Source organism: Saccostrea cucullata, unplaced genomic scaffold (genome assembly GCF_032062105.1).
Source record: "Saccostrea cucullata isolate Sc308-1 unplaced genomic scaffold, CSIRO_AGI_Scuc_v1 ctg2350, whole genome shotgun sequence".
NCBI lineage: Eukaryota > Metazoa > Mollusca > Bivalvia > Ostreida > Ostreidae > Saccostrea > Saccostrea cuccullata.
This window is the reverse complement of record NW_026935964.1, coordinates 34672-58360: the sequence shown is the minus strand read 5'-3', so window position 1 is coordinate 58360 and position 23689 is coordinate 34672. Positions and strand designations below refer to the sequence as shown.

General features: G+C 32.7%; 1 protein-coding gene and 1 pseudogene across 1 annotated transcript; both read right to left on the bottom strand.

The window, feature by feature from the left end:
* Nucleotides 1-379: 379 nt before the first annotated feature.
* On the bottom strand, nucleotides 380-7131 carry LOC134244372 (uncharacterized; annotated as a pseudogene).
* Nucleotides 7132-15502: 8371 nt separating this feature from the next.
* Nucleotides 15503-22486, bottom strand: LOC134244369 (uncharacterized). Its single transcript, XM_062726649.1, has 4 exons — nucleotides 22462-22486; nucleotides 20611-21844; nucleotides 17122-17188; nucleotides 15503-16764 (listed from the first exon to the last, which is right to left on the bottom strand). Exons 1-4 carry the CDS (start codon nucleotides 22484-22486, stop codon nucleotides 15514-15516), a joined length of 2577 nt encoding a protein of 858 aa, XP_062582633.1. The 3' UTR covers nucleotides 15503-15513.
* Between the last annotated feature and the right edge of the window lie 1203 nt (nucleotides 22487-23689).

Here is a 23689-nt window from a genome sequence, read left to right as displayed (position 1 = left end):
AACAATTTTGTTTACAAATATTTTGACAATGCGTAGCAGAGGTTTTGTCTCCTAATCATGATTCTGAAAAATGATCTTGTCGATGTGAATATAGGTTGTAAGAAGCAGATAATTTTTATTTGATTAAAAAGACGAAGGCATTTGTAAGAGTCTGAAAGGAGATGTAACGGCAGGGGGGATATCTAAGGAGTGTCCCAATGAGACGGCATGCAATGAAAACAACACAAACAGTCAGAAATAGTGTTGGCTGATATTTTAATCGTATTTATACTGATCAAATTCATTTCAATTTAAAATACTACATTTCACTAAGTTAATGTTTGAACAAGTTGTAGGGTAATGATGTTTTTATGAATACAGCCTGCTGTATATTTGATAGGTTTGGGTTATTTTAGATACTTAATTTTCTTAACATTTCCACTATAATACTCAGTAACAAACACATCATCTTTTTTGTCCACATACAATCCATAGGGATTCTTCAGATCACAGTTTTTAATACAACTGAGAAATTGTCCATTCTGGTCTAGGATGTGAACAAAATGGTTATCACAGTCTGCTGTCAGAATCTGACTTTGACTGTTGGTTGTTATCCCAAAAGGTTTAAATGGTCTACCTCCAGTAGCAGAAGGATGACCAGTGTATCGAAATCGGAGTTTTCCAATTTTGTTGACCACTACTAGAGCATGAGCCTCCCAGTCAGCTATGCAGATATCTAGGTTTCTGTTCTCAGTGATGTACTTAATTGAGTTAGTTCCTGAAAACAGAGATTGACCCTTATCATCAAACTGGATTGTTTGTTTCTCTTTGTAGTTTGAATAGCGGACAATTTTGGATTGTGTTTCGTCATCTTTGTGCATGGTAACCAGGAGATCACCAGAGGAGGTGACACAGAGATTGATAGGTACCCAGCCCTGTAACCTGATAACTTCCTCTGTGTGTTCATTCTTTACTTTATTGACACTCCTTGTCGTTCCGTCAGAGTACAAAAGATCCCCATCTTTTGAAACGGCTAAATCATTTGGCCATGGGGCTGATCTGGTTTTGATTGTTTTCATAACTGAGCCTTAAATATTAAAGTATTTCATATCTCTGCTGTCGCGTCTACTTGTCCAGATTTCGTTGTCACTGTTATAGCTAATAGACTGAAGTTTTTCCATCCCAGTATTAATAGTAAGGATAAGTTTTGGTTCCGTCATCAGTTCTTTGGTTGATGTCTCTGCTTCCTTCAGACTGTAACTATTTTCATCTTTTGCTGTTGATAATGGTGACAAAGATCCAATCAACTCGTAAAGCTGTTCTGAATCTATTGTCTTTGGACTAAACGTTGGCAGTGATACCTGAACTCTGGAAGGAAGTTTGCTTAAGTCTTTGTTTTTAGAACTGTATTCCATTGTCTTGGATACTTCATTTGATTCTTCAATTTTACTCAGATTTATCTGTGTCTGTTCAATAAGTTTTTGTATACTTTTAATTTCATCCAAGTGTTCTTTTAGGATGCTCATGTGTTTCACTTTTATGTCTTCAATTTCTGCTTTCATTTTGTCCATAATGATTTTAATTTGTCTATGCCATTCTTCACCCTGATTTAACACATATGTTATGAGTTTATCATATTCTCCATCTAAGTTAGCTATCTGAGTTTCTAACTCAGTAGCTATTCCATCATAGGTTGGAGACAAAATATTTTCTAATTCTTCTGTGTCTTTTGTAATGACTTTTCTTTTTTCTTTATAGATATCCAAAAGAGCAGAAAAGGCATGCCCCTTGTGTGTATCAGAAATTGCAGTGCATGAAGAGCAAACAGAAGTGTTGCAGTCTTTGCAATGAAATTTGCAGTTTTTTTTTGTTTGATGTGTTGTGCATTTAGGATAAATCAAGGTTGATTTTCTGTGTTGGAATTGGACAACCTTATGTTTGTCATAATCATCAGAAATATGTTTTCCTATACAAGAGAGGCACAGGTTGACATGACAGAAATCACAGTACTTCTGCACTGTAGCGTCTTTACAAAGGTCACACCTGATGACATCTTGGGTACTTTTGATAGGATCCATGTCCAACTGAAATTTATAGAACATAATTTCATTACAGAATGAGATGAGAGAGTTTGTTAAAAAAAAATCAGATATAAATTTTGCTAAAATTAATTTATATTTAAATACCATTTTCAAGTTTAAATCTTTTAAAATTATTATAAGAAACATAAAAATTCTTGAGTGATACAAGTATACTTAGTATACACAATTTATGTACATAATCTAATTGGTTTTCTGTAAAAAAGAAAGTAATTTTAAGTGTATACTTAAAGCCATATATGGCGTATGTACAATGAAAATTGTTAGACTAAAATTATAAGAACTTATTATTTGTATCATTACTTTATATAAAGATAGAACTCTTCCGTTAGTTACAAAATCTAAATCAATTGCGTTATTACGGCGCCGCGTTATTACGGTTCGGACAAATTAGAAATTCGTTCGGGCAAATAAGTTATTTGTACGGACAAATTAGATATTCGTTCGGACAAATTAGAAATTCGTTCGGACGAATTAGTTATTTGTTCGGACGAATTAGAAATTTGTTCGGACAAATTAGATATTTGTTCGGACGGATTAGATATTTGTTCGGACAAATTAGATGTTTGCACAAATTATCTTGTAAAGAGAGATATACAATTTGTCTTTTCAGGAGGATTCATCCCTTTTTAATACATAAATAGCTCTTTGGACCATGACATACACACGTTGCAACTAGACATGTGCTATTATGCAACGGGTATGTTGATTGTACATGTAAATATTCGGAAATAATTGTTCTATATCGGTATATATTATTAGCCTAGAGTCTGCCATTCTAAAAGTATATTATCTGAGAGCCCACTAGTAAATTCAAAGGGTCAGTTACTTCTTATGAACCATCTTTTCACTCCCATACCTGACACACTCATAAGATTTGTCATAAATAAACATCGTCTGGTTCTACCAGACCAACTTTTGCTGGTGGTGTTAAATTGGTAACGCTGAGGTGCCAGTGGTCAGTTACCGCTTCTTTGAAAAGATGAGATCCACTACTTAAGGTTTTATTCATACTGCAGGCAATTGGTACAGGAAAAATTTGCATTGAAAAAGTAACCACCCCCACCCCTCCACCCCCCCGAAATAGGACTGTCAACTTTGGGCAACTTTTCCTGTGCCCCCTTTTTTTGCTTGTCAACTTTTTAGATAAGTATGTTTTTTCTCAGCCCCCCCTTTCAAAAACGATGCTACGTGGCTGTATTGTATTATATTAAATAAACTTCGGACTCAAAATATCGAGCCTCTTATTCGATGGGTCTTAATTTTCTTAAGATGGGGCTTACTAGCTAGGACGTTTGTAGTTTTGCTTCTATACCGTAGTTCCCACATTGAAGTATTTTGTGATGAAGGAACAATAAATGGAATCTCATATGTCCATCTTTAATGGATTTTTTTTTCAGAACGTTAAAAACTATTATTAAGTATCTATATAAATTTTATTTTATATTTAACAGTTTAAATATCAGAAAAGCGCATGAATTAAAACATGTAGGTATAATATTGACCAATTTAAACACACGCCCCTTTCCGGGAAAAGAAAAAAAATAGATGAATACATGTACGTTCCTAGAAAGTGCAGTAAAATTTAAAACCACATCATAATTTCATGCAAGTTAAGCTTCTCAATGATTAAGACAATCGATCGTTTTTAAATAGAGAAGGGGGATGGGGTGTGCAAACAAAATGAGTAATGCGTGTTAGCGCGTTATTAAAATTTGTTTGCACACACCATTGCAGTTATGAGACGGCATCTTTCAAAAAATGATAATTTAATGCTTATATTTACATTTTTATTCCCTTTGCTCCGCAATTTTGTTTTTTCTATTTAAATTTCCTGCCTTATTCTTCATGTAAGTTTCAATGGATAGAACAGCCTTTGGAACTGCTATGTCAGGAAACAAAAATAGTGCACAATGATAACACATATCAATAATCAAAGTTTTATTTATTTTTCAATCTAATATGATAAACTATATTTTTGCAACAAAAATAGAAATATTTACACTTGCCAATGTCTTTTCTCAACTGACAATACTATAAAAATGAAATTCAATTTTCATGACATGCAGTCGGTCACATGATCAGACTTTCTTGCGTATGGAAAGCAAACTGCACGAGACATTTGGAAAGTCTTGACTGTGACGTCATATGACGTCGTATATACACGTTATGTTGCATTCAATAACAAAGTCTAAATAGAGCATATTGTCTTTGTAAGGTGAATAGAAATAAAAATATATAAATATAAGAAATAAGACACTATTTTTAGTGTGTCAATGGGATATGACATGAAGTCGGTACGTGATCAAATCTACTATAACGCCTTTCGGGAGTTATAGAATTTGATCACGTGACCGACTTCATGTTACAGCTCAAGAAACTTTTTAAGCTCACATGGTTTTTAGCACAAATTAAGGTCACATTTTTGTAACGAAAATTACCATTTTCGAACTGCAGTACAATGGCATAACCCTTATTTATATTACATATATAATGTCAATCATAAATGTCTTTTGAATTTATAAACTTAAGTTTCCAAAGTGGATGTTTTAATGGAAAATTTATAAATAAATGGTAGGATGTTTCGACAATACGATTCTACAATGGGTTTTTACAAATTGTATAAACGAATTTTCCTGGATCCCATGTATGTGAAATTTTGAAATTTTCTTCTTAAAGGTGAGTATTTGTTTAAAAGCTTTGTTCATTTACCATACTCCTCTTGGTTTCGTCGAAATACCTCGCCGAAAAGAGATAATATTGCAATGTAATGTAAACATTAATTTTTGTGACTGCTCTTGGTGGTCTTCCTGAACGTTTGTCGTCAGAAACATGTGTTCTGTTTGAGAAAACCTAAGAAATGATGACTTTAAACTAGAATGTTGAAATTCCCGTTTCATCAATTTTTTTGTCAATAGCTTACCTCGATTTGAAAAATGTTCAGACCTAGAGTATAGAATTGCATATGTGTACTCGTCCTCAAAACAATTACAGCATGCTTCACGCGGAGGCTTATCTCTTTATTATGGTTATAAGTAAGACATGCAGCCACCCTTCTTGTTGTTTTTATTGCTGTGAAACTAAGTTTTTTTTTTAATTACCTGTATGAAAGGAGGACGCATTTGCAAAAGGGGTTCAATTCAAATATACAAGGGCAAAGAGAACAGCTAGGAAATTTCCTAATTGGTATGGAAACAACAAAATCACTCAATAGGTGTGATGATTAATACTTTACCCAATAGCAATACATTACATTAACAGTAATCAAAATATTTATACGTTACAGTTTACGGCTTTACATTTCTTTTAGCTAGTGTATGTACCAGTTCAAAGGTAATGAATACCGCCTGTTATATGTATACTAATTATTCTTTATGTTTGCTTTATTTTAGATATTTAATTTTTTTAACAATTTTAGTATAATACTCAGTTACAAACAGGACATCATCTTTGTCCGTACATAGTCCATATGGATTCTGCAGTTTTAAGCTATTTATATAACTGAGGAATTGTCCATCCTTGTCTAGGATGTGGATGCGGTGATTACAACTGCCTGCTGTAAGAATCTGACAATGACTGTCTGTTGTTATCCCATAAGGTATAAACCGTTTATCTTTGGTAGTAGTAGTGTGACCAATGTATCGAAATCGGAGTTTTCCATTATGGTTGACGACTACTATTGCACGAACTTCGTAATCTGCCACACAGATGTCTTGATTTCTGTTCTCGGTGATGTACTTAATTTTGTTATTTCCTGAATAAAGAGGTTTGCCCTCATCATCGAACTGGATTGTTTGTTTCTCTGTGGACCCTAAATATCGGACAACTTGGGATTGTGTTTCATCAACACTATACATAGTAACAAGGAGATCACAAGAGGAGGTGACACAGAGATTTCCTGTAGTCTGATCACCTCCTCCGTTTGTTCATTCCTAACTTGATTCACAGTATTTGTTTTCCAGTCAGAGTACAAGAGATCCTCATCTCTGGTCACTGCTATATCATGTGGCCATTCATTTGATTTTGTTTTGATTCTTCTCATAATGGTGCCTTGAATGTTGAAGGATTTTATCTCACTAACGTTTTGAGCACTTGTCCAAATCTCTTTTTCATTGTGACAAGTGACATTGCGGAGTTTATCATAACCTGTATTTATTATAGAAACAACATCTGGAACCCTCAGCACTTCTTTGGTTGATACCTTTGATTTCTTAAGCATGTAGCCATTTTCATCTTCTGTTGTTGATAATGGTGACAAAGATCCAATCAACTCGTAAAGGTGTTCTGTATCTATTGGCTTTGATCTAAACGTTGGCATTCGTACCAGAATTTTGGGAGGAGGTATGCTGAATTCTTTGTTTTTAGAAATGTATTCCATTGTCTTGGACACTGAATTTGATTCTTCAATTTCACTCAGATTTAGCTGTGTCTGTTCAATAGGATTTTGTATATTTTAATTTCATCCAAATGTGCTTTTAGTATGCTCGTGTGTTTTAATTTTATGTCCTCAATTTCTGCTTTCATTTTCTCGATAATGATAATAATTTTTCTATGCCATTCTTCACCCTGATTCAACACTGCTTTCACAAGTTTTTCGTATTCCCCATGTAATTTTGCTATCTGACTTCCCAATTCAGCTGCTATTTCTTGAAAAGGTGGAGAGATAATGTTTTTTAATTCTTCATGATCTTTTGCAATGACATCATGTTTTGAGCTATAGAGATCAGTAAGGGTTGTTATGGTATGCCCTTTATGTGTATCAGAAATTGTAGTATAAAACGAGCAAAGGGAGGCATTACATTCTTTGCAGTGAAATTCGCTGATTTTTGTTTGATGGATTACGCATTTTGGATAAATCAAGGTGGATTTCCTATGTTCACTTTGAACAACTTTATGTTTGTCATAATCATCAGAAATATGTTTTCCTATACAAGACATGCACAAATGGACATGACAGAAATCACAGTACATCGTCGCTATCTCTTTATCGCAAAGCTGACATCGGATTACATCTTGAGCACTGGTGTTGGGATCCATGTCGAACTGAAATTTATAGAAAATCATTGCATTACAGAATGATATGTCCGATTTTATGTACATTTTCTTTGCTCAAATTAATATTGTAATAGTTAAATATGTAAAATAATTAATGGTTCATAAAGAGTCATATTACTTGGATTTTTTTCGCAGCTTTTTCATGTTTTTGTTTGAATTTTTAATTTTGTTTTAGTGGGAATTTTACTTTAACTCTATTTATACTAATGTTTTTAGATAAATATAATGTATATGTAGGAGTTCTTGAATTATACAATTTTCCAGTATACACGATGTACATATATAATTGGTTTTCAGTGAAAACGAAAGTAATTTTAAGCATTCTCAATTTGAGTACATATACTACATTAATGCTCATTTCGAAATTAAAATGTTTTATTTATTTCTGAGAAGCATATTATTATTATTACAGATATATACTGTCCATCATTCCGGTCTATGTGTGCCTGATGATACCTTTCCTTCCATTCCCTAAGCAAAATATCAGAATAAAGTAGGCAATTCTTCAATATGCAGTGCTAAAAATGACAGTTACAATTACGTCAGTTAATGTACTTCAAACTAGTAGAAAATCTCCTTGTCACAGAAAAATATACTACTAGTATTTCAGATTTCTGTATCTGTGAAAGAAGGATATAGAAATGGCGGACCTTATCACGAGATTATCTTCGGGTTAATATTCCCCATTTTCAAAAGTGAGTTATCTCCCCTCAAAATCGGAACTCTTCTACACTAGCCTAACTTCCGTGGACTACGCAATACGATAATCCAACAAAATGGTGATCAACTTGCACGCTCTATTTAAAAATTTTAAAAGAGGAAAACGGTTTGCATTTTTTTTATATAATAAATTATTTTATAAAGGGTCTGTTAGCCCCCCCCCCCTTTATAGAAAGCTATACAAATTAGCCAGGCATGTAGCATCGTCTTTAAAAGTGGGGGGAGGTTAGCCAAAGAAATATTTTTTTCTTACCTGGAAAAGATGACAAGCAAAGAAAAACCTTGAACAAAGTTGAAAAAGCTATTTATTTCAGTACCAGTTCCTTGGCATACAATAATATATTTCCCTTATATAACTTTATCGTAGTATTAACTGTGTGTGCGTGTGGGGGGGGGGGGGTAGGCAACCAGTCTATCAATGAACATTTTCAATAGAAAAAGTAATATCGGGAAGAAAGTGGGGGTGGGGCTTTTAAGCGGGGGTGGGGCTAAGCCCATTGACCCCCCCCCCCCCCCCCCCCCCCCCCCCCCCCCCCCCCAGTGCGTACAGGTACAGAGAACGAATATGTTAATGGGTTGAACAGTTGAATATAAACCATATTTGTGAAAATTAAAAATTATCAGAATTATTTATTGTGAATTCAATAAAATTACGGCACATATATTTTTTTCACAGATGCACATGCATGTATGTCAGTTACGAGGGGTTACATGAGTCTCTCTCTCTCTCTCTCTCTCTCTCTCTCTCTCTCTCTCTCTCTCTCTCTCACTCTGATATTGTTTTTTTTACACACTTTGCAAAAATAATAACTTATAAAAATAAATGCATGTACTTACACTGAAAGGATTTTAAAAAAAATAAATAACACTTGGAAAAAAAATGTTTTCCGTTAATTAACGAGAAATACGCTAGGAAATTATTATATCAATTTCGTGTTTCTGCTCTCAATTCTCTGATCTAAAACAAAATGTGTATTTTACTCGGGAATATACATGTACATATGCTTAGATCCTACACTAAAACTTTGATTGCACCTCAGACTTTATACGACAAATATGTAACACGAATTCAGGTCAATGCTATTTTAATTAGTCTTTCTTCGTTACATGAGGACATGAGATTAAATTATTCATTAAGAATTCATTTCAAAGTTTTAATACTATATAGTGTATCAATTATTTTACAAATAAAAAATTCTAGAAACACTGTTAATTCAAATGAAATAGGCCTTTAATTGTCACCAAATGTTTTCTTGTAAGTAAAGTTCTATATGTTATGACATACAATATTGCAAAAACGCAGTTTCTTGGTATCGGTCGCGGAAGACGAACTAGTGCTGTATATGCAGCAATGTCAGAGGTAAAACTCTAGATGGACATGTCATTAGTCTCCAAAAATTTTTTAGAGATACAAAGAAATTATGGCTGCAGCAGGCTAGATTAATTCGTAAAAACTTTATAACTAAAAATTTGTTCCGCACATTTTGTAAATAATGATGATCCGTCTGCAGAACATCCACTACTGAAAATTAGCTTATTAGCTTTTTTTTTTAAATAGACCTATTCGAATATGTATCAGCATTTTATCAGTAATTTGTTTTTTTTTTGTAAGGGGGGGGGGGGGGGGGGGGGGGGTCACACAGCACTTTATTATAGTACTACACAGATTAATACAAATCCAGAAATAGACTATGAGTGGGCAATTTAAAAAAAAAAACGAATCAGTTAAGATTTCTTTTTATTCACAAACATAATAACATTTTTCCATATGACTGAGGCATTACACCATAACATGTTTACATCAAGAATGTCCGCGGAAGTAACTTTATTTATAGCGCATGCGTATTAAACACAGTAAAAGAGTTCCCTTCAGGGGAAATAACTCACCTTTTGAAAATGGGGGATACAGGTGCTCCTCTTTCTCTCTGTTCATTTAGAGTTATCTCTCTTTATACAGAAAATAACAGTGTATGAAAATCACCTTTACAAACCTGGAAGTATGAGCAGACCTTTTAACATCTTTTAAGTCAAACGTATCCTTTCTTCCATCTCTTTCCTTATAAATTGATTTAATATTATAACATTTATCTCCCTATTGCACCAAAAAACAATATTTGAGTGTATATTATGCCCTTCCTATGTTCATGAGTGATTTTATTCATTTGAAAACTGCTTTTTAGTTTTTAACATACTAGGCCAGATTATTTAAAGAGTTGTAATTATGAGTGTGATATATATAAAATATAATATAGCTGTAAATTTAACTGTTTATAATCTTTTTTGTGGGATTTATAAAACAAAAAAATATATTAAATAGTAATTTTGATGTAGTTTACAGCTATGTAATTAGCAAATATTCAAAATATCTAACAAATATAACCAGTAATTTAAATTTGTAGTAAGTTTAAGAACTAATATTTCTTTTGGACGTCAAAGTAAACATGTCCTGTATTAACTACGACCCACTTCCTCAATGGAACCTTATAAACTGTGCTACGATGCAAATCTTTGAAAAAAGCATACACGGGGATTCCTTGAAATGCAAGAAGTAAGATTGGGTGCCTAGGAAGACTTACTATACTCTTTTTACCAAGTACGAGGATTTTTCGGAAATAATCGAGATATTTACTTCTGCTCTATACAGAACATAAATACATTGTATTATTTTTTACATTTTACAAAGAACGAATAAACCAAATGTGCAAAAATTCTGATTTATAGGATAATTAGACAGGTTGCAGTTGCTATAAACATGTATATGTCTATCGACCTGGATCAACATCGCTTCGTCATTTTTTACATCACGTTAGCCGGAGACTTTTTTTCGTACATGTATGTTTGGAAGCGTTTCTCTGTTATCACTTATAACATTTCAAAAATCAAACTCTTCCTTTTTCTTCAGCTATTCTATTAAAAGACGGGGGAAAAATATGTGCTCCTGCTGGCCCTGTGTAAAACATACATGTTTCATATATAAGTTGACTCAACTACATGCGGTACCGATTTATGCCACGCAGTTTAACAATATAGTCAGTAATAATCGATGGTCGTCAAAAAAACTAAGGTATTGGCAATGCCAGACCTACAAAGTTTATCAGGCAAACTTAAATATACATTTCGCAGATTGTCCAGAAAATGTGAAACTTCAACAGTATTGCCATTACGCATGTTCGTTCAATTGAAAGCAATCCAAGATCTAGAGATAGGAATATTTTCAATGAAGGAATAAAATTTCATTCGCCAATGGTTAATTTCACTGAGAAGCGATTCAAAACCATAGAAATTAAGATCTAATATAAGGGTCAACCAAGATACGATAATAACGCATAAAAGGTTTGCCAAACATATATTCTGTGAAAGAAAAAGACTACCTGCCTTTTTTTTCGCTGAAGGAAAAGCACGATTCACGGACTGATAAAAAAATTTTGCGGGAAAAACGAAGGAAAATTTAGATATTGGATTGTTAATGGAACACGTCAATATTTCTCTTTTGATAACTGCTATGTTTTATCAAAATTTAATGCGATTTTCGTTGTGAAAAAATCTGGGAAAAGTTGACCTAAGGCTGACTGTAAAATGATTCAAGTAACACCTCCTTGCACGGTGTCTTTGAGAGTTATTTGTCTTATGTTGTAAAAAAAGCATAATGAAGTAATTAAGAGCTATATAAAATTACAAACAAGCACAAATTCCACGAGTAATTTGAAATAATACTTAGTTTCTAGCTTAGGGAAAAGTTATTATTGGCAATACTTTTTTTACATTCATATCAGATTATCAGATCTCGTAGGGATTGTCAACTGAGAGCAGACCTTCTTTTTGAAAACTTAAACAGTAACTTAAGGTTAGCACCTAAAGAGAAAATGCATTTATGAAACATATGGAGATAACGAACAGTACTTAAGATCAAAGTCCATAAAACATGACAAAAGAGGAACAGAGCAAACATGGACCTCCAAAACATCAGAGGTGCTTGGGATGAGTTTTCATGAGTAGAAGTGAATACCCATTGCTGACTGGTCACACCCGCTGTACATGTGCTCCTTGCCATGATCTGGAAATTACGGGAAAATCCGTCCTCATTTTATTTGAATTAAATTGATATTTTTAACATTTGTTTCACCTGTTGCAGTCCTTTCAGGAATCTCGGCTAGATGCAGGGGGTGATGCAGATTTGACCATGTATTATTTTCCATGTAACATATATATTTATTTGAAATATTTCATAGATGTTTTATGACTTTCATTTCAAAGAGTGTGTTTTATAAATATATTTGATTATTTCGGATGTTTAACATACTCGTATAAAAATGTGTCATTATAGATCAAGCGTTTTGTATCTTGGTAGCATTGATATTGCTTCCTCTCTTTTAAAATATGCTGTAGTAGTTTTAAAGTCATTTGCAGAAGAATTTATTTTCAAGTCTCAAGTAAATATTTGTATTTTTTATCTGGAGAGGGGGTGCTAAAATTTGCCATTTCTTTATTTTTTATTCTAAAACTATTACTCTCTATGACTTTAAATTCGGATGCATTTGTAACCCGTTCAACGTGTAATTATTTCTTTCCTCAGCTTTCATAAATTTCTTACATGAATATCTTGTTTGTGCTGAAATGGCCTGCTTAAATACTCGGTATAGCCAATCGGTAAAAATAGATTCTTTTTAAGTCGATTGTAGTAAGATAGGAATCGCCCATTTTTCATGTATTTCTAAATTATATTAGGTTTACTTCGGGCGCAGTGGTTGAAAATACAAGTACAAAAACAAATGCTTACAATTTGAAACTGAAAACGTAGACCCTCCTTTAAATAACCAGGTAAAAAAAAAACCATGTACAAATCTTTAAAATGATTACAACATACTACTTATAATTAATGTAAAGAATTTCACTGATGATCGGACAAAGAGTTGCCCTTGGTATTTGGTAAGACGGCAATTACAAGTCTGGTACAAGTATATGAGACTTTTGAAAGCTATTAGTTATAATGAATAATGTAGATTGCAATATACAGACTCTTACTGAATCAACTAAAAACATCTATGAAATCTTTACAAAGGTCTGTATTGATAAAATAACCCAATACTACCACTAGATGTTTGTCCGTGTGCTTTGTCTACGATGAGACAGGATCCTAAGACGTCCAAGTAAATTCTTCTAAACCCAGGTCAGTAGAACGCAATTTAAGGGGGGCCGGGCACGGCCACACATTTTCAGCTAGGGTCAATATCAACTACCAAAATTTCCTTGACAAACAATAAAAAGTCATCAGACGTACAATATACTTATTGAGACGGCACAAGTAGCTATGTTTTCTATATTATTCTATATATCGGCCAAACATATTTAAAGCAACACTTCCGGTTCCTACGGCCATGAAGTCAATTTTATGGGATATTAATTCCAATTGTTTTAAAGCTAAAGGATTCCCTCCTAAGTCTACAGATTTCCAACACAATCGCATCGTCTCGCCAGCGCCTTTCTGGCAAGCTCGGAAGAACGAGCCTACTGCAAAGGTCCCAGAAGTTGCGGTTAATTGCTCTTTGATGTGCCGAAAAGTCATCATTTCCATCTGTTAAGTTACACTGCTGCATTATAATGTCTGGGAAACGGCCTAAAACTGCAAGTGCATTAAAATTCTCAAGATGACAACCTGATAAATGGTATCTTAAAACTTTATTCACTTGTCAACCTTATTCTTATTTAATGTTTTTGTATGGTTAAATATAAACTACGAATTCTCCTGTGAAACTTTTTTTTATTTGGATGTTTTTATACATTTATAATTTTTTTTGGTTTTAAACTTTGTTGTTCACCTTAGGGCAATACTAAGCGGTCCATATTAACTTAGATAATTTTTTTTTATAAAAAAAAAAAAATACTCTGATATGACATCATCGAAACAACTTTAAATTTCAGCTTAGTGTGCACCTTTATTTTAACAAAAATACGCCCCCACCCACCAACCATACCCCCCAACCCCCAAAAACTTGATAAAATATTCAATTTTAATTCTAATCTTAATTTGGTGGATTATTCTTCATTAATGTAAATTTGTTACCTATTATACGAGGGTTGTCACAAAATTTCGTAGACTGAACTTATATATTTTAAAGAAATTAATGTTTCTTTATAAATTTTTCATGGTTGATAAAGCGTGTTCTTGGCAGATAAATACGAAGTTTTATCATGTTAACTTGAAAACTTTCCGAGTAATAAGATTTAAAGTGATATCTTTCTCTTACACCCGGAGCAATCTGCAACGTCAAAAAATACAAATGTCAACGGTTCAATTTTTTTGAGAAAATATTCAATTACCAAAATCAAATTCTTAGATTAAACGAAACGGTTATAGTTATAAATGTAAAATATTTTAATTACTATGATATGATCAATTATAAAAATATGTAAACAAAGTGTATGCATGTACAGGTATGAAATAATAATAATTTGAAAACGCTATATTTCTACGGTTTTTTCGTCTGTTTTCTCTTATGGAGCTGCACAATGGAACTTTTGCCCATTTCTTAGCCCTGTCTTTTATTTTAGTTACTGTTATTCACATATACATAGAGAAACCGTTTTAGTCATTTTAAATACTAAGGATGAGAAGAAGTTTTCTAATCTACCAAACATTTATGACTGGTAAATTTCTGTAAGATTGAATTCAGGATCAATACACTTGATTGTAGTCCAGTGCGCCGCCTGGGCCAACGCAGCCGCCATTTTTCAAAAATTCGGATTTCAACCCCATGTATATAAAACGCTATAAAATTCATATTTATCAAAGCATAAACACCAAAATATGAGGAAATATAGTTAATTAATCAATATTAAGAATTTTCATTTCCATTAAAGAAAAATACGGGATAGTACATGTGTAATTACTTTTCTGTAGGATTTTAAATATAATATACCAAATTTTAATTGCAACTTTTTGGTATTGCGCCACCTCCCTACACCAGACAATGAAATGTGTTTTTTAAATTTGAATAATTTGTGTATTTTCTCCATATTTGTCCATAAATTTATTAGTTTGTGTTTCTTTAATCTATATTCGAAGTTTCATTAATGTATAACATAGGGTTTCTACAAAACAACGATTGTTTACAGAATTTTGGGACAACCCTCGTACACTGTAGATTCCTTATATTTGGCGAGTACTTATTATCTCGAGATGGCTCTCTAACGTCAAATCGGGAGAATAATAATTCGCGAATGGATGCTTGATCAAGAGAATTAACATGCATTTCAGCACCATAAAAAGAAAAGCGAGAAATTTTATTTCGCTAGTGGTGCTTCTTGTGAAATTACGCGATAATTAATTCCTCGCGTATAATAAGGATTCTTCGGTATAATCTTATCGCCATGATTTTAAAGTGTTCAACTTCAACGTCATGGCGTTATAGTGTTTGATTCGAAAAACAATGCTTAATTTAAACATCTGGAAAAGGAAAACAAGAAAATATTTCATCAAATATCAATTGTTTTACAACATACACATGCTAGACTATCATCTGATAAAAAATTATAAATATGGTGTGGATTTTGATGCTTCGTGGCTCCTGTTCTTTCATTTATTAAATGTTTGCACCAGATGACAGGTAATAAAGATAGTTTAATGAATTCTGTCTGCTGTAGGTTACTTAATGGCTGTAAGTTATTTAAGATACTTAATTTTCTTCACATTCCCAGTATAATATTCAGCAACAAGCAAATCATCATTTTTGTAGATACATAATCCATAGGGATTTTTCAGGTCGCAGTTATCTATATAAGAGAGGAATTGTCCATCCTGGTCAAGGATATGGATGCACTGGTTATCGAAATCTGCTGTCAGAATCTGACTTAGGCTATCTGTTCCTATTCCATAAGGATTAAACGGTTTATTCTTAGAGGAAGAAGGATGACCAGTGTATCTAAATCGGAGGTTGCCGGTGTCGCTGACCACTACTACAGCACAAACCTTAGAGTCAGACACACAGATGTCTAGATTTCTGTTCTCGGTGATGTACTTTATTGTGTTTTTTCCTGAATAGAGAGGTTTGTTTTCATTTTCAAACTGTATTGTTTGTTTCTCTGTGGAACCTGAATAACGGACAACTTTGGATTCTGTTTCGTCATCATTGAACATGACAACAAGGATATCACCAGAGGGAGTGACACAGAGATTGAGAGGTGTCCAGCCCTGTAATCTGATCAACTCATTTGATTGACCATTTTTTACTTCATTCACAGTCTTCGTTTTCCAGTCACAGTACACTAGGTCTCCATTTTTATTTATTGTTATATCATTAGGCCATTCATTTGATATTGTTTTGATTGTTTTTATAATTGAGCCTTGAATGTTAAAGTATTTCATATTACTGTTGTCGCGTGCATTTGTCCAGATCTCTTCTCCACTGTAACAAGTGACATTTCGGAGTTTTTCATACCCGGTATTTATCATAGAAATAAGCTCTGGTACTTTCATTAGTTCTTTGGACAATGTCCCTGCTTTCTTAAGTCTGTAGCCATTTTCATCTTTTGTCGATGATAATGGTGACAAAGATCCAATCAACTTGTAAAGCTGTTCTGTATCTATTGTATTTGAACTAAACATCGGTAGTGATACCTGAACTTTGGGAGGAAGTTTGCTTAATTCTTTGTTTTTAGAAATGTATTCCATTGTCTTGGACACTTCGTTTGACTCTTCAATTTTACTCAGATTAAGCTGTGTCTGTTCTATAAGATTTTGTATACTTTTAATTTCATCCAAATGTGCTTTTAGTATGCTCTTGTGTTTCAATTTTAAACCTTCAACTTCTGTTTTCATTTTCTTGATAATGATGTTAATTTCTCTATGCCATTCTTCACCCTGATTCAACACTGCTTTCACAAGCTTTTCGTATTCCCCATCTAATTTAGCTATCTGACCCTCCAGTTCAGTTGCTATTTCTTGATATGTTGGAGAAATTATGTTTTCTAATACATCAGCATCTTTTGTAATTACGTCTCTTTTTGAGCTATAGAGATCAGTAAGGATTGTCACGGTATGCCTCTTATGTGTGTCAGAGATTGTAGTACAAAACGAGCAAAGGGAGGCATTACATTCTTTGCAATAAAATTCACAGGTCTTTGTTGGATGTGTTGTGCATTTAGGATAAATCAAGGTTGATTGCCTTTGTTCAATTGGAACAACTTTGTGCTTGTCATAGTCATCAGAAATATGTTTTCCTATACAAGACATGCACAAATTAACATGGCAAAAATCACAGTACATCTTCGCTATATCTTTCTCGCAAAGGTTGCAACGGATTACATCTTGGGCACTGGTCCTTGGATCCATATTAAAACTAAAATGTGAATGATAAGCTAGTTTTACAAAAAGACGATTTCTTTCTATATTTTTTATCGAAATGAAAGATATGTTCTTATCAGTAAATCAATAATAATGCATTTTCTTTTTTCAAATATTAATACTTTTAGTCCTATTCCAGTTATCTCCTGAAAAGTCATAATCAAAGAATTATTCGCCGATACTTCGAATAGACTTGGTTTTCTCTGAAAACGAAAGTAGTTTTGAATAATCAGGTTTTTTTAAAGAAAACATTTGGCTATTCCATTACATAACAAAATCATTTTTTGTTTCGGAATATAAACCTTTTTGTTAATCAAATCCAGCCTAACTGGATCAGAGGTAAAAAAAAAAAAATATCACTAAAGTGATTTTGTCATACAGAACCCAGGTACAGTTAAATTATTCTAATCACGTCATATGTTACACTCATTACACCTTCTACATGTATCAAATTACTTACCTAAATTTAAGCTATTCTAATCAGGCAAAGCGATCTCCTAATAATCTACAATAAACTTCAATTCAGTTTCTTTTCTTTTCTGTAAAATAACAATTCAAAATGGCTGACCTTATCTTAAGTGTATGTCGGTCAATATTAAAGCCTAGTGTCAGTTAGAGTTATCTTTCTTTATAGTGTAAACTAAGAATACTGAAATAATTTTGAATAAAAGGATATTGCACTTTAGCTCAACTTTTTAGACTCAAATAATATGCCTCATAAAATAAGGTATTATTGTTAGAAAAACGTGATTCAGACAAAAAGAGAAAATACAGTGGACTTAGAAAACTTTTTTAATCATTAAATTAATTAATTTTTTCTATATTTAAAAAAAATATTATCAAGCTAAATTCATCAATTTCTTTCATCGTTTTCTTATTATGCCAGCCATAAAAAAAATCTACGTCACTGACTGCAGCTAGCTGCTGTTATATCATTGTACAGATGTTTTTTCTTCTTGCAGAGATACGAGGTTTGTTCGAAAATCTGGTGGACTACTGTCATATTTTTTTTTATTTGCCGTCATATGTTATCCAAATTTGGTAGACATATTTTAACAGTAAATCAAAAGGATTTGCATTATTTCTTTTTAAATACCAAGATACCACTGTAGATGCTTTACACGGGAACGTCATATTTTCTTTATAACTTTTTATTAAATCTCATCACAAACTTATAAATCAGTCAACAGTTGGTGTACAAAACTGTGTTGCTCCCCTTATCAACACACACAAATTTTGTTAGGGTCTCATGAGTGGTGGGGGATTAGTATAAAGTTCTAGGTGTCTATAGGCAAAATTGGATTTAAAGCGGAATAACTCTTCTAACAAAGAGTGCTGTAACAGAATTGAAAATGTAGAGATTAACAATAATTAACATTATAAGAGATTGTCAGTAATCCACTTGTCAGGTATTATTTTGAAAGAAATTTTGAGTGTTAGGAATTCTGGGTGTCATGAATTTATAAAATAGCAGGATTCTGGGTCGCCAAGTTATGAAAAAAAGTTATGCTGAATAATTACTAGAACTTGTCTTCATAAAAAAAATTATGATCTTGGTTTGCAGAAATCATCATACCTACTAGTATTAAGTTTAGAAATATGCAACCGCTCAGTGGAGCTATACAAAAATGAGAAGTTGGATTCCTTATATAGCTTTTGCATCTAGAAACTAATTAACCGATTAAAATGCTTTCTTTTCCTGACAATTCCTGAGAGGCATTAATTATTATTACGATTTTAACAATTAAAAACCATTATATATTACAAAGTTATCATATTTACTATATATTTTCTATGTACAATAAAATGAAACAAAGCACTATCTCTTGTGGTGGAACTGGCATAGCAGACATCAGTGAATTGGTAATATTTTTGAGAAAAAATAAAAAGTGCCAATGACAACAACCATAAATAGAGAAATGAAATCTACAGGTATCTATTAAATAGTTCAAGGTATAAAAACTATAATTTTACAAGAAACCACTTGTACTAGATTTACATTAATCTAAACTTTTGCGCCAAGTAACATTTGATGATGTCATACAATGGCGGCCAACATGCACTTACAGTAGATGTCATTCATAATAAATACTGAGTTGATTTCTTAATAACATCACTGAAACACTAAATTCTTATATAAATTGACAATAGAATCTTGAACAATTTAAAAACATAGTCTTGTCAAGTAAAGAATAATCAAAGGACATCAGAATACAACAGAAAAACAATGATAAATCTATAAACAATAACACACAATGGCTTGATTCATAGCATATTCTGAAACTATAATGCAAAAATAAAATTTACCCCCTTTATCTAATTAAGTACTGAAAATTACATGAAACTCTAAAAGAAAACATGATTTATTAAGGTTTTTAATACATCTATATGACCGGTCGCGGTATCCTAGTGGTAGAGTGTTCGCTTCGTGATCGGGAGGCCCGGGTTCGATTCTTGTTCGCGGCGCCGCGTCATACCTAAGACGTAAACAAGGGTAGTGACTGTTCCTTCGCCAAGCGCTCGGCACTAGAAGTGAAAGTTACGGGTCTTTCGGATATGACCTTTAAAACGTAGGACCAGTGTCACGGTAGGCGCTGGCACGATAAAAAACCCTCACTGCTCAATGGCCCTAAGTGCCGAGTATAGGTCTAAATTTGAAGCCCTTCACCGGCATACGGTGACGTCTCCATATAAGTGAAAAATTCTTAAGAGGGACGTTAAACAATATACAATCAATCAATACATCTATATGGCTTCTTTATTTTTAACATACTAGTAAATGTTGATTTGATCATTATTGTCAACAAAGTGTTCATTTATAGAGATATTTCATAAATATTTAACCCCATATTTATTATGACCGGTATAAATATATATTAATTATTGTTTTATTTAACAGATATTCAACTATTTTTGATAAAAATTCTAATTATATTTCGTCTTTTATTGACCCAGGGTGCAAAGCCATGCCGCATTTTTACGTGATGAAACATTTTTTTCACAAAACCCCACCACTCAAACTACTTCGACATCTCTATATGAAATAACAAATCGCATGGGCCAACAAAAAACAATCAATATATCAATCAGTCAAACAACCTCGCTTTAAACAAATTGTCAAATACTTAAAACAATAAATATAACAGTTACAATTATTAAGCAAAAAATTATCAAAATCCCTTGGGTTGATATAATGAGACACGGTCTCGTTTAAATAATATTTTGAAGTAACACCTACTAATAGTGTAATAAATGTACTTCTATCTAAGATTTTTTAAGTTAATTTTTATAAGCACAAATTAGAAAGTAACTGGGTACCATAAGATTTAAAGACACAGTTTATTATGTTCGTCAGATATTTCTTAATATAGGTATTGAATTTTCTTAACATTTCCACTAAAATACTCTGCAACAAACAGATAGTCATTTTTGTCCACATATAACCCATAGGGATTCTTCAGACGACAGTTATCAACGTAACCAAGAAACTGTCCGTCCTGGTCTAGGATGTGAATACAGTGGTTATCACTATCAGCGGTAAGAATCTGGCTTTGACTGTCTGTTCCTATACCAAAAGGTTTAAATGATTTATCCTTAGCGGGAAGGAGATGTCCAGTATAGTTAAATCGGAATATTCCATCGTGATTGACCACTACTACAGCACCAGCTTCCCAGTCAGCTACACAGATATCCAGGTTTCTGTTCTCAGAAATATACTTAATTTTACCATTTCCTGAATATAGAGGTTTACCTTCTTCATCAGTCTGGATTGTTTGTATCTCTGTAGATCCTGAAAAACGGACGATTTTGGATTGTGTTTCATAATCACTATACATAGCAACTAGGAGATCATTGGAGGAGGTGATAGCGAGATTGATTGGAACCCATCCCTCTACTTTGATGACCCCCTCTATTTCTCCATTCTTTACTTTATACACAGTTGCATCAGAAAAAACAAGATCCTCATCTTTGTTTACTGCTATATCAGTCGGCCATTTTCCTGATTTTGTTTTTATTGTTTTCATTATGAGGCCGTGACTGTTAAAGCATTTGATATCACTAGTGTAACGTCCAATTGTCCATATTTCTTCATCACTTTGACAGATAACACTGCGGAGTTTTTCATACCTGGTATCTATCCTACAAATAAGTTCTGGTTCTTGAAGCAATTCTTTAGATGATGATTTCTTAAGTCTGTAGCCATTTTCATTTGTTGCCGTTGCTAATGGTGTTAAAGACCCAATCAACTTGTAGAGCTGCTTTATATCTATTGGTTTTGGGTTGTATGTTGGAAGTAATACCATAACTTTGGCGGGAGGTTTGCTTAATTCTACGTTTTTAGACATGTATTCCAATGTTTTAGACACTTCATTTGATTCTTCAATTCTAGACATATTTAGTTGTGTTTGTTTAATTAGATTTTGTACCTTTTTAATTTCAACCAGATGTGCTTCGAGGATGCTTTTGTGTTTCAATCTTATGTCTTCAATTTCTGCTTTCATCTTTTCGATAATGATATTGATTTCTCTGTGCCATTCCTCGCCCTGATCTAACACAGATTTATTTAGCATTCCATATTCTCCATCTAAGTTGGATATCTGAGTTTCTAATTCAATAGCAATTTCGTCATACGTGGGAGAAATTATGTTTTCTTAATCTTTAGTGTCCTTTGCAATGATTTGTCTTTTTGATTTATAAAGTTCCAATAGAGTTAAAATGGTATGTTTTTTTATGTGTATCAGACATTGTTGTACAAAATGAGCAAAGGGAAATATCGCAATCTTTGCATTGGAATTCACAGCATTTTGTTGCATGCTTTGAGCACTTAGGATAAATCAAGGTAGATTTTCTTTGTTTAAATGGGACGACTTTATGTTTGTCATAGTCATATGAAATATGTCTCCCAATACAAGGGATGCATAGATTAACATAACAGAAATCACAGTACATCTGCACTATAGCTGTCTCACAGAGGTCACAACGAATAACATCCTTGGCACTCTTTTTTGGATCCATGTCGTACCTTATCGTTAAATAATAATAAATGTTACAGAATATGTATATTAAATGTTTCTTTGCTGCAATGAATGTTACTCACTACATAGTACATGACCCCACGAAAATATGTGCTTTTACAGTAAATAGATTATTTTTATTGCAAATGAAATTAAAATGTTATTTATAATAGTTTCCATTATCTCTTTGAATACTATAACTTCTTATTTGAATCATCAAAAGTGAATTGATTTTTTAAATGTCATGATTTACGTCCCTCTTCTTTGCAGCCATACATTTTTATGAATATAAAATGTGCATATCTACATATCTAACTTGTTTTCTTTGAAATCGAAAGTAGTTTTACATGTACATAATTATAGTAATAAATGAATTTTCATTTTTCAAACAAGATTGGTTCGTTGAATCTTAAACAATTGAAGCATTATAAACTGCGGCTTAGGTGTCCACAGGGTGTGTCGTTTCTACTCTCTGTTATTTATTTACATTTAAGGTCATGGTTCTTTTTTAAGCAATGCTAAAATGGTGAAGCATGTACTTACGCCTATAGTTAAGTTTCCTCAAATGGCAAAAAATCCGTCCAACAGAAAATAAAACTAATATTCAATTGTTTATCTGTAAAAGAAAAATCCAGAAATGATGGACTTTATCACAAAAATATTTATCTGAAATAAATATACAGGTACACTTCCTGGCCTGCTGTTATTTAGAGTTATCTCTCTATTCATTGTATACAGTGTATAGAGAGATTACCTTTTCAGCGTAAGACCCTTCTTTTATTTTCGGTTTCTTTTTTACTTAAAATGTTTAATTATTCTTTTTATTCTTTTTTCTTTTAACAAATTTTGTGCAGATGATTTCTCGGAGATGATTCGTTCTATTTAATTCAGTTTTTCATGGCATATACGTTAACATCTGAAGTTAATTCTGGAAAGTTTTTTTAAGGGATATTTCTTCAGGAAGAAAGTTATCATACTTTTAGAGGACCTCCTTGTCTGTGACAGAAATCAATGATGGCTTAAGGTCAAGATCTAGTTATGTCTTTTTGGTGATGAATAAATTATGATGTCATAATCACTTTCAACTTTCCTTTTTCCTGTACTTTACGGCTCCAGTAAAATTTTCTAGAAAAATAAAGTATTTTCCTGTGATATAATATGATTTTTCATCTTGTTTACCTACAGAGTATGCCCCGAAACACCTTAATTGACCAATATAAACTTATAAAGCATAATTAAAAGAATTTATTTTATAAGCGCCTTTCATATCCTAGATCTTGACCTTAAAGGCTGATGATATAAACGTTTCTTTTTCTTTGGAGGATACTTTATTGCATCTCACAGGCTTAGAAAAGTGGACAGTTCTTGGAATTTTTTCCTAAGTCTTGAAAAGTGAAATAGAATTGGAAAATATTAATTAATACTTCAATAAAAAGAAACAAATCTGGACAAAAGATAATCAGTTAAGGTTTACATATGTA